The sequence below is a fragment of the Schistocerca piceifrons genome, chromosome X, assembly GCF_021461385.2.
Source record: "Schistocerca piceifrons isolate TAMUIC-IGC-003096 chromosome X, iqSchPice1.1, whole genome shotgun sequence".
In the NCBI taxonomy this organism is placed as follows: domain Eukaryota; kingdom Metazoa; phylum Arthropoda; class Insecta; order Orthoptera; family Acrididae; genus Schistocerca; species Schistocerca piceifrons.
Genome location: NC_060149.1, coordinates 877,000,660 through 877,014,927, shown reverse-complemented (window position 1 = coordinate 877,014,927; position 14,268 = coordinate 877,000,660). Strand labels below are relative to the sequence as shown.

The 14,268-nt window shown below is 45.1% G+C and overlaps 2 protein-coding genes across 2 annotated transcripts in view; one reads left to right on the top strand and one right to left on the bottom strand.

Annotated features, from left to right (window-relative positions):
• LOC124721967 (polyhomeotic-proximal chromatin protein) overlaps positions 1–14,268 on the bottom strand; it is a 286,137-nt gene that overhangs the window by 220,684 nt on the left and 51,185 nt on the right. The gene's annotated exons all lie outside the window — the stretch shown is intronic.
• Positions 1–14,268, top strand: part of LOC124722751 (uncharacterized protein DDB_G0286299-like) — a 64,341-nt gene that overhangs the window by 25,517 nt on the left and 24,556 nt on the right. The window contains exons 6-10 of the mRNA XM_047247891.1: positions 4,759–4,854; positions 5,096–5,191; positions 5,417–5,512; positions 5,600–5,695; positions 5,784–5,963. Coding sequence (XP_047103847.1) covers positions 4,759–4,854; positions 5,096–5,191; positions 5,417–5,512; positions 5,600–5,695; positions 5,784–5,963 — 564 coding nt within the window. The remainder of the gene's footprint in view (positions 1–4,758; positions 4,855–5,095; positions 5,192–5,416; positions 5,513–5,599; positions 5,696–5,783; positions 5,964–14,268) is intronic.

The following is a 14,268-nucleotide window of genomic DNA, read 5'->3' as shown; positions in this document are numbered from 1 at the left end:
GTTCTGTATGCATGATGTATATGTTTTCTGAAAAGAGAAAAATTCTCGGCCCCTGGGGCTGGTGTTTGTGAACCCCAAGAGAGTTTGAACGGCACATTAAAATTTTCTTGGAGGAAGAACTGAGGGCCGGGGTGGCCGAGCGGTTCTAGGCGCTACAGTCTGGAACCGCGCGACTGCTACGGCCGCAGGTTCGAATCCTGCCTCGGTCCTGGATGTTTGTGGTGTCTTTTGGTTATCTAGGTTTAAGTAGTTCTAAGTTTTTGGGGACTGATGACCTCAGAAGTTTAGTGCTCAGACGCATTTGAACCATTTTTGGAGGAAGAACGGACAAGAGAGTTGCTTAATTATCTGAAGCCGCCTCTGCCAATTGGATCATATGCATATACTGGGTGGGGCAAATAAAAGTGGCCTGGACGAATGGATACGATTGGATATGAATCTGTGGCAGCATTAACGGAGCAGAAAAAGACCTACAGTGACTTCTAATTGGATGGAGCAACTGCCGATACAGCCGACCGAAACTCGGAGCACATTTACACAATCTTCATGCCCGACAGAGTTGTTAGCAGACGTCAGTCTGGTCGCGGCCCTAGCTGGCCACCCAGGTCACATGATCTGTCAGTGCGCGATTAATTTGTGCCCTCAAGTCTAAGATGCATCGCAACAGCTCTCATACTCTTCAAGAACTCCAGCAGAACATTTCGAATGAGATTGCAGCAAATCCAGCAGACCGGCTTCGATCAGCCTTCAGCAACTTACTGACCAGGCCCAAAAAGTGCCAAGCGATGATGGTGGTCGTTTTCAGCGTCTGCTGTAGTCAGGTTGGTACTGTGTTTCCTGTCCTCTGCTATGTATTTGTACCCTAGGACTCTGTTCTCCGAGCCACTTATTTGCCGCACTCAGTGTTAGTCTGTCCAGTGTCTGCCACCCAGGCGGTAGCGCCAACTGTCTGTGTTAATACACAGCGTTTAGTTTCGTTCAGTCTTTTTTTTTTACGAGCTTCTGACAACATGTGAACGATACCTGCGTTTTTAACTAATTGACTACTGTTTGTTTATATTAAGAGCACGGGCATTTATTTCCTGCAGTAGCTTTTATGGAAGCCGACTCCAGTGAAAAGTGTCTGTTGACAAATCTGTTGTCAGGAGAGAAATTCAATTCTGTTTCAGGAGCTTGCGGATCTTGGGATCTTACGTTATAGTGAGAACGCTACAGAGTAGATTTTAGTGTTTATTCTTCTCATTTATATTTTGCGTCCATCCCAAATTCAGCAGCGTCACAGTGGAATAATATTCCCTTTTGCGGGAATCAGCTTGTTCTTTCTCAGTTAGTCCAGGGTGCTTTGTTCGTATTTTTCTAATTTCATACCGTTTTCTACACAGTGCCATATGGATAGGGACTGTTCTTGTTGTTAGCGGACAAAAGGAGAATTGGCCACCGTCCGTAAACACCTGCAAGCTGCGTTGGCCGCTGTTAACAGGCTTCTGGCTGCTGCTCAAAGTTCCGTGCGACATCGGGAAGTCAGAGACGAGACCTGCGAAACCTTTGGTGCCGTTGGAATTTGCTGGTGAACCGGTTGTCTGTGCCATGTCCGTTACGCAACATCTGACCGGTCTGTCTTCACTCGAGAGTCAGCGACGGATGGTGGGTTCCCATATCACTTGGCGGAAGGCGACAGTGGGAACTGACGGCATGGATGCCTCCTTACGTCTTAAGAATAGGTACTATTTTTGAGCAAGCACGGGACGCTTCTCCCCAGCACGGGACGCTTCTCCTATTGGGTCAGTGGCCGGACAAGTGCAGAGAGAGGGCGTGCTAATCATTGGGAGCTCCAACGTTAGGCGAGAAATGGAGCACTCCAGGGAAAGAGCAGGCAAGTCGGGAAAGAGTGCCAAGTGTGCAGTCGGTATGTTAGCCGGAAGGTCTCGTCGGGCACATGTCGGCAGGAATTACGCCTGCCGCGTGGTTTCTGAGGCCATCCTCAGTTCCCACAGGCGGATGGCTGATTCGGCGAAGACAGCTAGCATCGTGCGCGGGGTGCAGGCTAAGCTCACTATTTGTAGCATCGGACTCAGGGTCTACCACGCTCCTCTTGTTTAGGGTAGAGTGGAAGGTCTGAACCAAAGACTCAGACGATTCTACGACAGTATCGGAAGCGAATTTCTCAGTCTTCGCTATGGGGTGGAGAGATGTAGCGTTCCTCGTAATAAATCACGCTTGCACTACACGCAAGGTAGCAGAGAACGTGTTGTGTGCACATAGGGCTTTTTTAGGTTAGAAGACCCCCAACCTCCCTTGGGATCAGAGATGAATTGCCTGCCGAAATCGAAGATACAACAGTCACATTGTTCTCAGAGAGTGCTCGTCCTCGCATATCTGAAATAGTAAAGGTTAATGTGACATCAGTAAACTGCAGGAGCATCCACAGTAAGATCCTAGAATTGGTATCGCTTGTTGAAGGTTTAAGGTTATAATGCCCAGATAGTATTATGAATAGAAAGTTGGTTGAAATATTCGGATTGGAATATTTATTGCAAGGATATGTTAGCCGCCAATGGCGATGGCGTATTTATTGATCAAAATGGTTCAAATGGCTCTGAGCATTATGGGACTTAACGTCTCAGGTCATCAGTCCCCTAGAACTTAGAACTACTTAAACCTAACTAACCTAAGGACATCACACACATCCATGCCCGAGGCAGGATTCGAACCTGCGACCGTAGCGGTCGCGCGGTTCCAGACTGAAGCGCCTAAAACCGCTCGGCCACCAGCGGCAATTGCAATAAAGAATGGGGTAGTACGTAGCGAGGTTATCACGGATTGCGAGTGTGAATTATTGTTGAAGTTAAGCATCACAGAGGGACAAAAAATGGTAATCGGGTGCTTTTATACACCACCCACATGAGAGGCTGTAGAGGTAGAGCGCTTCAGAGAGAACTTGCAGAATTTCACCCATAAGTTTCCCGGTCACGGTGTTGTAATGGGAGGCGACTCCAACTTGCCAGATACAGAAGTGCCCTCCACCAAACACCGTCGGATTGTTTGAAAAGTACTGACGCAATTGCTGACATATCCACCAACCGCACGGCGATATTAGGCAGTAAGTGGATAACCACAAAAACTACGTGAGTGGTGAGGACGATAGTGCTGGAGTGACACTATTACGCTTATGCTTAATGGTCTTATGTGCTACGAATTTTATCTCCTTTACGCGAGTTTTCAGTCTGTTCACAAACCTCTGAAGGATGGGAGCAATTTATCATTGAGAATTTTCTTTGGCAGGTTCTTTCACCTCGATGAAATGCGTCGACAGTTAGGGTAGCAGCAGGGAGGCTCTTCGGTTCATTTGTATACAAGGTGAACAGAAAACCACCAACAAAGTTTCAGAGGTTGTTCGGGGTTACCTTCTGAGTATTTTGGTATAAGGGACGCATGGTCTCCAGTGGCTCGTGACAGGGTTATTGCATTTTGTTTGGTTTGTTGGCCCAGTTACCTTTTTATCTGTACTGCACTGAAATGTGGACAGTATGCGCTGTGGGACACAGTACCTGTTGTTGATTTCCCCTCAAGCTCGCATTCACTTCTGTTCCGTGTTTGTTTTTCAGCCAGTGCTAGGTTTGCGTTAACGGTGATATAAAGCAGTACTGTGGATAGGTTTACCGATGAAGGGTTGGCCGGTATGTACCTCGTGTGTGGATTCACTGAATGCACATGATGCCTGGGTGTTGTGTGATGTCCTTAGGTTAGTTAGGTTTAAGTAGTTCTAAGTTCTAGGGGACTGATGACCATAGATGTTAAGTCCCATAGTGCTCAGAGCCATTTGAACCACTGAATGCAACGGAAGGGCACAGCGACGTTACGTTGGGCTGTTCCCGCATCACAGTAATTGCTTTATTCTGTGTTGTGGGGCGTACGTTTTGGATAATGAATATTATAGGCTTCTTCACAGAAACAGAGGGTGATTGCGGTAACAATCCGAATAAATCGTAATTACATTATTACTCCGTAACGAGTCGCCGGGGACTGAGCCGCTTACACCAAAATACTCAGAGGGTATCCCTGAACAACTCCTCGTGGCTTTAAGGTTCTGTCTTTTCTTTTCAATTGACGCTTTCTGAGGGTTTACCTCTAGCAGTGTGGAATGCTGATATTACACGAGCGGATGCATTAATTGTGCTGTGGTCTTGCGATGCTGCAGTAATTTCTCGCTGAATGTCTGCCGCACTGAACAAATTTGGGAACAAGAATTGGCAGTGTAAAACTTTTCCCCTGCCGTGGACTGGTATTTGTAGCAGTATCGTCAGTCTCAGTCGAAGATGACTGCGCACTATTAGTTTTCGAAACCCTAAGCTGCTTGTAACTTAAACTCGCCCGCGAAGCACTGGGTTGCTCGAAACACAATCTTACCGTCTGAAGCTTGACCTTTCCCTGCCTGCAACGCATCCGTAGAAGTTGAGGCATTGGCATAGTAGGTAATGTCCTGGAAATCTCCTAGTAGTATTTATTCTGTAATTTCAGTGCCGGAAATTTCACCCCTTCCAAACGTCGTTATTTTTACAGCCAACAGGAGATCGTACATTTAGTTATTCAGTTATCTTGTAGGTTACACGTTGTTCCGTATCTATGCAAATCGATTATGGATGTAGTATAGAGGTCTACAGTTATCACTCTTTCACAGACTTCTTCACACACCTCGAAATTCCAATTCACAAAGCACCAAACTTTGAACAAGTTATTTTAATCTGTTTTTTATTTCAGGATGAGGTGCAGTCAAAAGACTCAAACACCGAGGAGCAAGATGTTGAGACACCAGAAACAGTTGCCCCTCCACCTCAGAAGAGATCTAAGAAAAAGGTATTAATAAAATGCTCAAATGTTTCTAATGCCATACTTTGAGCAATTTATGTTAACAATGTAGTAGCTTTCTTTTAGGGAAAGATGAGGCACTCTGGTGGGTCACTGTGAAATCACTCAAATCCCATAACAATTATTTCCAAATTCGCGCTCCCTCAGAATTAGACACCTCCAAATTCAAACGTTGCAACCACTATACTGTGAACAACTTATTTTAATGAATGTTTTGGTTTTCTTTCAGGATAAAGTAAAGTCAAAAGGCTCTAAAATGGAGGGGCAAGAAGCTGTGCAGCCAAAAACAGCTGGCGCTGCACCTGGCCACACATTACCGGAAGAGGTACTGAAACGCTCACCATCTAAGTCAAATGTTTACTTTAATCGAAGCAGACATTATCTTTTAGGGAAAGGTGGGGCAGATTGTTGGGTCTTTGTAACATCACAGACATTCCACAACATTAATTCCAATTTCTGCGCTTCCGCACAATTAGACACATCCCAATTCAAATGCTGCAAACCCTGTATTTCGTGAATAGCTTATTTTAATATTTTCGATTTATTTTAGGGTAAAGAACAGTCAGAAGCCTCAGGGAAAGTGGAACAAGTTCTTGAGACGCAGAAAACCTCTACCTCTGTACCTGGGAAAAGCTCCAAAAAGAAGGTATTAAAAGGCTCACCTCCCAAAACAAATGTTTCTAATATCACATTTTGAGAGACTTACTTTAACAGTGTAGTGGTTTTCTTTTAGGGAAAGAAGGGAAAGACTGGTGGCAAGGCAGGAGAGAAAACTGTCGAACCACAACAAACAATTGACAGTCCACCTGTAAAGAAGGCAACGAAAAAGGTATGGAAATGCTCACTTCGACAGTCAAAGGTTTCTAACACCACACTTCGGGTAATATATTTTAACTAATGTAATTGTTTTATTTTAGCGCAAGACGGCTCTGTCTGGAGGGAAAACAACACCGAAAAATGTCGGACCACCAGAAACAAGTGCCACGGTACTGGAAAAGGCCTCAGTGAGAAAACAGTCGAAACGTTCTGCTGGTGAACGCTATTTGCAGACGCCAGTGACATTTTCAGGCGCTGACGCACCTGCAGCAGCACTGAAGGTCAGAAGGGAGTATTAACTTACGTATAAATAGTGAGCTGTATTGCACGTATAATACATCTTAGCTCAAATGAAGACTTCTTGTATCGCCAATACTGAGAGAGGTTGCATCATTTGTCTTACTACAATGAACTATTGTACTGTTATCTCCCGAATGAGATTGTAAGATCACTTACGTATGATTCGTTCCGTGGTTTCGAAAACGTCATCATATCTATGGTACTGATGAGCAATATTGCGTGTAAATAGGCTCGAAGACCAACTGCTGTTCGATTACACTGATGCTGACAAATCACTGGGAAAGGAGAGACCGTAGAAGATGCGCCTAGGCAACCAAAAAGACAAAAAAAAAAAAAAATCGCAACACTAATAAGTTGTAAGACTTAAATGAAGGTTAGTAGGCGTGTTTCTGCATCTGGCGCCAGTAGCATCACTATGAGGGTGAAAGTCAGGTTTGCTTTAAATACTCTCTGTAACGGTCGTGAGCGTTAGTTACGTTTGAGACTGGACGTGGTGAGTTGATGTTGGTCAAGAATGACTTTCAGGTGACAAAGATGCCATTGTCAGCTCCTCACTGAGTTTTAACGAGATCGTGTAATAGGGCAGGGAGAAGCTGGATGTTCCTTCTGCTATATTGTAGAAAGACTTGGCAGGAATGTGGCCACTGTACATGAATGCTGCAGCGGTCGTCACGATAATGTACGCTCGCAAGATGACCGTGCTCCGGACGTCCACGTGGCACTACCAAGAGGGAAGACACTATCTTTGGTGTGTGTGGCTCTGGCGCATCGTACTGTATTCGCAGCAGCAATCTGAGCAGCAGTTGGCACCACAGTGAAACAGCGAGCTGTTACCCTTAAAGGACAACTCCAATCCGGAAGCCCTGTATCGTGCATTTCACTGATTCCAAGCCGCCGTCATTTACGAGTTCGGTAGTGTCAAACGAGAGGTCATATAGGAGGGTAGTGTGGAGGTCTGTTGTGTTTTCTGATGAAAGCTCGTTCTGATCCTGCGCCAGTGATGGCCGTGTGTTGGTTAGACGGAGGCCAGGTGAGGGCCTGCAGCCAATCTGTCTGCGTGCTAGACACACTGGACGTAAACCTGGAGTTTTGGTCTGAGGTGCTATTTGGTATGACAGCAGGAGCACTTTCGTGGTTATCCCATGCTACCTGACAGCAAATCTGTACGTCAATCTGGTGATTCGACCTGTTATTCTGCCATTCATGAACAGCATTCCAGGGTGCCAAACTGCCTATTGCCTTCTGTCTCGGGTTCTTCGGCCGACGTTCATATAATGATTTTTCTGACGTTTCGCCAGCACGAGTGGCTGGCATTGTCAAAGCATCACCCTCCATTGCCGGTGGTGAACTGGAGCCCAGCTCGCGGGCGCAGACTATATGTACCTGGCGCGCCAACGTCCGAGGGCTTCTCTGCGGTCATTTTCGGTGCGGTTCTCCTCTTGCTACCTGCGACGGTCGTTCGCTGCAGTACGGGAAGCCAGGATCCGTTTACTTTAAGGCTTTCCTCTTTCTTGTTCAAACTGTTCGCGTGTTTTTGTATTTCTACAGCTTCTCTGAACAAGCGCGTGTGATAGTGCTGCTCTACAGCCAGAACTTCCGTGTCGGCGAATTTTATTACGTGGTCGGTCTCATTCAGTGCTTGCTCTGCCACGGCCGATTACTCCACCTGCCTCAACCTGCAATGTCGCTTATGCTCTTTGATCCAGGTGTTGATGGATCGTCCAGTCATTCCGACATAAACTTTTCCGCATGTGCATGGTATACGGTATATTCCGGACATTGCAAGTGGGTCTCTTTTCTCCTTCGCCGATCTAAGACACTCTTTGATCTTCCTTGTCGGTTTGAAAATCGTCTTTACGCCATGTTTGCGCAATATACGGCCGATTCTGTCCGTCATTCTGGGAATGTATGGCAGAAAGGCCGTACCCGACATTTCTTTTTTTGAGCAGGACGAATATGTGAGCCACAACACCTCAAACGAGAAATGCAACACCTGGAAACTGTCCTGAGGAGCAATGGGTACTCCACAAATTATATTAGAAGTGTAACAGAGCCAAACAGTCAGCGAAGTAAGGAACCAGAAAAAGAAATATCGGGTACGGCCTTTCTGCCATACATTCCCAGAATGACGGACAGAATCGGCCGTATATTGCGCAAACATGGCGTAAAGACGATTTTCAAACCGACAAGGAAGATCAAAGAGTGTCTTAGATCGGCGAAGGAGAAAAGAGACCCACTTGCAATGTCCGGAATATACCGTATACCATGCACATGCGGAAAAGTTTACGTCGGAATGACTGGACGATCCATCAACACCAGGATCAAAGAGCATAAGCGACATTGCAGGTTGGGGCAGGTGGAGTAATCGGCCGTGGCAGAGCACGCACTGAATGAGACCGACCACGTAATAAAATTCGCCGACACGGAAGTTCTGGCTGTAGAGAAGCACTATCACACGCGCTTGTTCAGAGAAGCTGTAGAAATACAAAAACACGCGAACAGTTTGGACAAGAAAGAGGAAAGCCTTAAGGTAAACGGATCCTGGCTGCCCGTACTGCAGCGAACGACCGTCGCAGGTAGCAAGAGGAGAACCGCACCGGAAATGACCGCAGAGAAGCCCTCGGACGTTGGCGCGCCAGGTACATATAGTCTGCGCCCGCGAGCTGGGCTCCAGTTCATCAACGGCAATGGAGGGTGTAGCTTTGACAATGCCAGCCACTCGTCCTGGCGAAACGTCAGAAAAATCATTATACGAATGTCGGCCGAAGAACCCGAGACAGAAGCCAATAGGCAGTTTGTCAACAAGTGGCCACGAAAGCCTTAACAATTTTGTATTCCAGGGTGCGTTTTCCAACAAGATAACGCTCCCCCACATACCGCTATTATAACCCAACATGCTCTACGGAGTGTCGACATGTTGCCTTGGCCTGCCCGATCATCAGATCTGTCCCAAATCGATCACATGTGAGACATCGTTGGACAACTCCAGCATCATCCACCAGCAGCATTAACCGGCCCTGTACTGACCGACCAAGTACGACAGGCATGGAACTGCATTCCAAACTGACATCCGGCGCCTGTACAACACAACGCACGCACATTTATATGCTTGCATTCAACATTCTAGCGGTTACACCGGTTATTGTCGGACCAGCATTTCACATTTGCAATAAGTTATCTCGCACTTACATTAACCCGTGATCCTGCAGTTTTAATCACTTAAATGAGTTACGTAGACAAATGTATTCCAGAAATTTCGTTACTCTACATTAATTATTTTTTGATGTTGCGATTTTTTTCATCAGTGTGTTTTCATGAATTACTGGGCAAAATTTGCCACTTTCTTACATTCAACCCACTTTAAGTATTCAACACCGGAAAAATCGATAGCAGCGATAAAGGTATGAACATTACTAAGCTTGGTTAGTAAATCAGGAGAAATATTAGGCAAAAGTAACCGTTTGCCTGCACATAGTCCTCGATGTATCTTTTAGAAATAAAATGTTTAATTCTTGCAAGTGGAAATACTGGTAGTTCTCGCGCTTATGCTACAGCAATGGAGGTGAGATGTGGGTTTAATTAAGATATGAGTAGAGATCTGTATTTTGTGCATTACAGATGTTTTCTCGGATGATTACTTAGGAACGACTGCGACACTATAGTACAGAAAATAACCGAAAGAAGTACGGAATGGGATTTACAGGAATGGCATTTTTATTCAGAGACAATGCTTACACTGAAGTCACCACAATTGATGATGGTCTCCTGGTCATTACTAAAGACTGGACACGGTTCTTAATGGGATGTGTGATCTCCATAGACGACAATGCATCCTCTGCAACGCGCTCCTATGCTGGCCAGAGGGTTGGTACGGAGTTCTTCCATTCCTCAACAATGCTGGACGCACCCACAAATGGCGAGAGTGGAAACAGCTAATGCAAGTCGAACATGATCGTTTTGATCGTCCAGGTGTTATGGTGTCGGGAGACAATGTTGCAGGGGCGTACTGACCTCCAAATCTTTGAACATGGTATACTCGCGTTATTGTGACAGTACACTCCTTCCCCATACTCCTCTCTTCAGGGGTACATTAGGCACTGACTTCATTTTATGGATGACAATGCGCGACCGCTACGAACAGCGCAGGTGGAAGAGCCCGTGAAACGAGAGGAAATTTGAATAGGGTCTGCCTGTCGCCCCGACTTAAATCCCGTCAAGCACCTGTGGGATGCGGTAGGGAGCCGTACTGCATCACGTCCACTTGCACCGTTGTCAACTGCGCTGGTGGAGGAATGGAATCCTCCACCACAAGAACTTGTTGCAAACTTTGAGGCCGGACTGGGAGCACGACGCAGAACGTGCACTGCTGTCCGCAGTAATCACACGCCTTACTGAAAACCATCTTCTGCCTTTTGTAATGTCCAGGGACCATTGTAAATCATGGTAACTTCAGTGTAATTATTGCCTTAGAGTAAAAGTGTCATTTCTGTTGGTCTCATTACGTATTCCTTTCAGCAACCTTCTGTACTATACTATACTACACTGTACTGTACTATGCTATACTGTTGTAGTTCTTTCTATGCATGGTCGGAGTTTCGCCGATCCGTAGTACTTGGTAGTGACGCCTTAAGCAAAAGTTATTTTCGTCCTTAAGTTTTGGACACCAATATAGTTCTTCTCATTACTGAAATGTAGAAGATGATCCAAGTACATCAACTTCTCAAACACTTTTTTTTGTTATACCAGCGATGTTTTACATACTACTACTTTATACAGATGTTTGAGCAAAGACCTAAATATTTTAGTAGTCATAGTGTGCATAATGACCACGAGCAACAACTTTCATAGTAAAATATCACTGTTGACAGTGACGTCTTGCCAACATCGGTTGGATATTGCTGTCTACGTCTACTCTACAGCACCTGATTAAAATTTAGTCCAAAGATTACCTGAAATGATACAGAGACATACAGTAAAGCGTACAGCAATAAAAAGGCAGTACAAGTTCAAATCTTAACGTTTTTACGTGCTACGGAGAGAGCCCCTCGACAGGGTGTTTACCAATACCTATTACAAGCTTCCAGGAGGGTACAGAGGTACTTAGTACATAAAGTTTTGGTAAGGAACCTATATTGTACCGTTTGGATATAAAGTAAGTTTTGAGATCAGATCACTTTCAAACATCCCGCCTCAAGATAGATAATGGAGAGGATAGGCCCTGGCCTGTATGCTCAACAGGAGCACATGGCATGGCCAATGGTCCGAGAGTCCGTGGAGCACCACAGTCCACCCTCCTTGATGCGAACATATCAGTTTCTCACTGCTGCTCTTGCAAACGGACGAAAATTAAATGCATATCATAATTACAACAAGGACTAACGACGGTGCCGACTTCGTAGATCGTGCGTATACAACGAAGTGGAAGATTTTAATGTGATTCGATTTTCAAAATTATTTCGAATCCAAACGGTACATTGCTAGACATGGTTTTCTTGTCAAAATTTTATCTACTAAGTCCCTTGTACAGACCTTAGAGGCTTGTAATAGGAGCTGTGAAACACCTTGTATATCGTGTATGGTTTTGGAATGTCTCTGAAGGATAGCATTCCATACAGCTTCTGTCCAGGTGCAAAGATGATCTATACTGGTTTTTGAGTGGGATTCTTGAACAAGTCGTCTATTGACCAAAATCTTTGAAATTTTGGCTGCTCGAGGTTTCAACAGCATGGGCAAGCCATGGTATGAAATCTTCACGTCACATATGTAAGACGACTTTAATATCCATTGCACTAGTGAACCAATCGCATCCTGTATCTGTGAAAGCTTTAGGACTAGATTTACGGAAGGGCACACTTAATGTAGCACAGCTTCCCTAATACAGAGGTTGTTCTTTGAAATATCCCTAATTCTGAGCAGCCGGGATGGTTCATGCTACTGTCACCTTCTACTAACAAGACAAACTTTCATTTAGCATGATGCTGATGAGCTCAAGACTTACCGAAGAAGGAAAGAAAAACTTCACTCTCTTTGCTTGCGTTTCTCTGTCGTGCTATGACGCCACTTGATGGATGGATGGATGGATGGATGGATGGATGGATGGATGGATGGATGGGTGGGTGGATGATAGGGTTGTGAGGTACCAGACTACTATGTATTATGGTTAATGATGCCTCCATACTGGATCTGTCAGAGACGTGGGCGAATGCCTTTCAGTTTTAAGACACAAAGAAAGATGGGTAAAAGAAAGCTGGCATAGGGTAGCGATAAGAAGTGTTAAGAATACATATTAAAAGAGTCATGGGGTAAATGATAATAGGATAGGGTAGGCGTCAGCTAAGAATGATTCCAGGCCCACTGTCGTTTGTCATGGGATAATATTAAAAATGAGTTGGGATGTTATGGGTTGAAACAGCCCTCTATATAGGGGGCAGCTGTAGGTCTCCTGGGGCTAAAAATCCGTAGGTAGGTGACCATCCTCCCGTCCAGCATCCATTCAACCCTAACAATGAACCTTTCAGATAAAAGTACACATCCATAGTGACAGATAAAATTTAAAACCTGATTCGCCACCTGGACATTATCAGCTACGATTTCTGGGAGTGACTCAGCTGGCTGCAAAGCTCGCCATGTATCAGGGAAGGAGGGGCACTCCAACAGGATATGGATGACTGTAAGGGGAGTGCCTCTACTACAATGGTGTGGGGCGTCTTGTTGCTGGTGGCTTTTACTGGAGAATGAGGTGGTGTTGATTTGGGTAGTGGGACCTGGAGGGGGCAACCTCTCCTAGGGAGATGTAGCTGGGTAGAGGTATTTGTTATAAGAGTAGACACGGCCAAGTTTCCCAGAGCAGATGACGATGTAAGAGCAATGAACTAATGTGGGACAGGAAATATTCCTCATGGTAGATGATGGGTCAGTTACGTTTTGGGAGTATCTTGCTCTCATCTTGACAGGGATACAGCGACTGTACTTGTTTCTGGCTTTGTAGTATGTTAAACGATCAAAGATCTTGAAATCTTGGATCTTACATTCCCTTCTTTCCATGTGGCAAGTTGGTGATGAGAGGGAATGATCCTCCCTACAACTGGTGCAGTAAAGGGGCATCCTCAAGTAGTTGTTGTCCGCAGTCTCCCTCATGGTGGATGGTTTTAAATTATACCATCAGAACATATACTTCACTTTATCCAGTATTAAGTCACCTCAAAACCCAAAATAAACGCTCCAGTGCCAACTTTGTTATCTCTAGGCTCTCATGGGACACAAAGGATAAAATTCGACACCACTTCATCCAAATTACTACACAATAACTCAACTGTTTATAATATAAGCTCCCTGTGGAGGATTATATCTTTGACCATATTTAGGGTCCTGTGAGGGGTAACTGTTGCACGGATGTCGCCAAGTTCGTCAAAGTATAACAATGCCCTTGACTGTCCAGTGGAGGTTGTTATAATTAGTAAGATCTGTTCCATAATTTGGCCAGCCGCAGTGGCCGAGCGGTTTTAGGCGCCTACGACCGGAACCACACGCCTGCTACAGTCACAGGTTCGAATCCTGCCTCAGGCGTGGATGTATGTGATATCCTTAGGTTAGTTAGGTTTAAGTAGTTCTAAGTTCTAGGGGACTGATGATCTCAGATGTTAAGTCCCATAGTGCTCAGAGCCATTTTTTTCCATAATTTGTTTACTGAGGTGACTTCTCCATACTTGTCTTAGATTTCCTCCACAAAAAATAATGGCTTGCTATTTGTAACAGATTCACCATTACTCCTGGTACAGATGAGAAATTGAGGCACAGATCTCTACTTGTTCAACAGGTCAGTTTTCATCTCCATTCATACGCAATGAGGGAAACATATTGGGTTATATACACCTGCATTAAAGTGAGTCGATCGCTTTGATACCATACTGTCTCCAGTATGGTTCGGCTTGACTCTCTTGCAGTTAGGGTGCCATGGTGCCACTTACTCCAACTAGGGGCTCTACCCACGGGCACACCACCTATGCAACTGTCCCTTTGAGTGGAGGTTGTTGCTGTGGAAGTTGTTGCCTAGAGTTTATGCTCCATATAAGATAAACAAATATTTCTGGGTATTCATAGTTAGAGACTGCACCAACAGTGCATTACATTTCCTCCACAAAAAATAATGGCTTGCTATCTGTAACAGATTGACCATTACTCCTGGTACAGATGAGGCACAGACATCTCTACTTGTTCAACAGGTCAGGGGACTACCATCATACACATACCTGACTATCTCCCACATGGACTGGCATACTGCTGTGC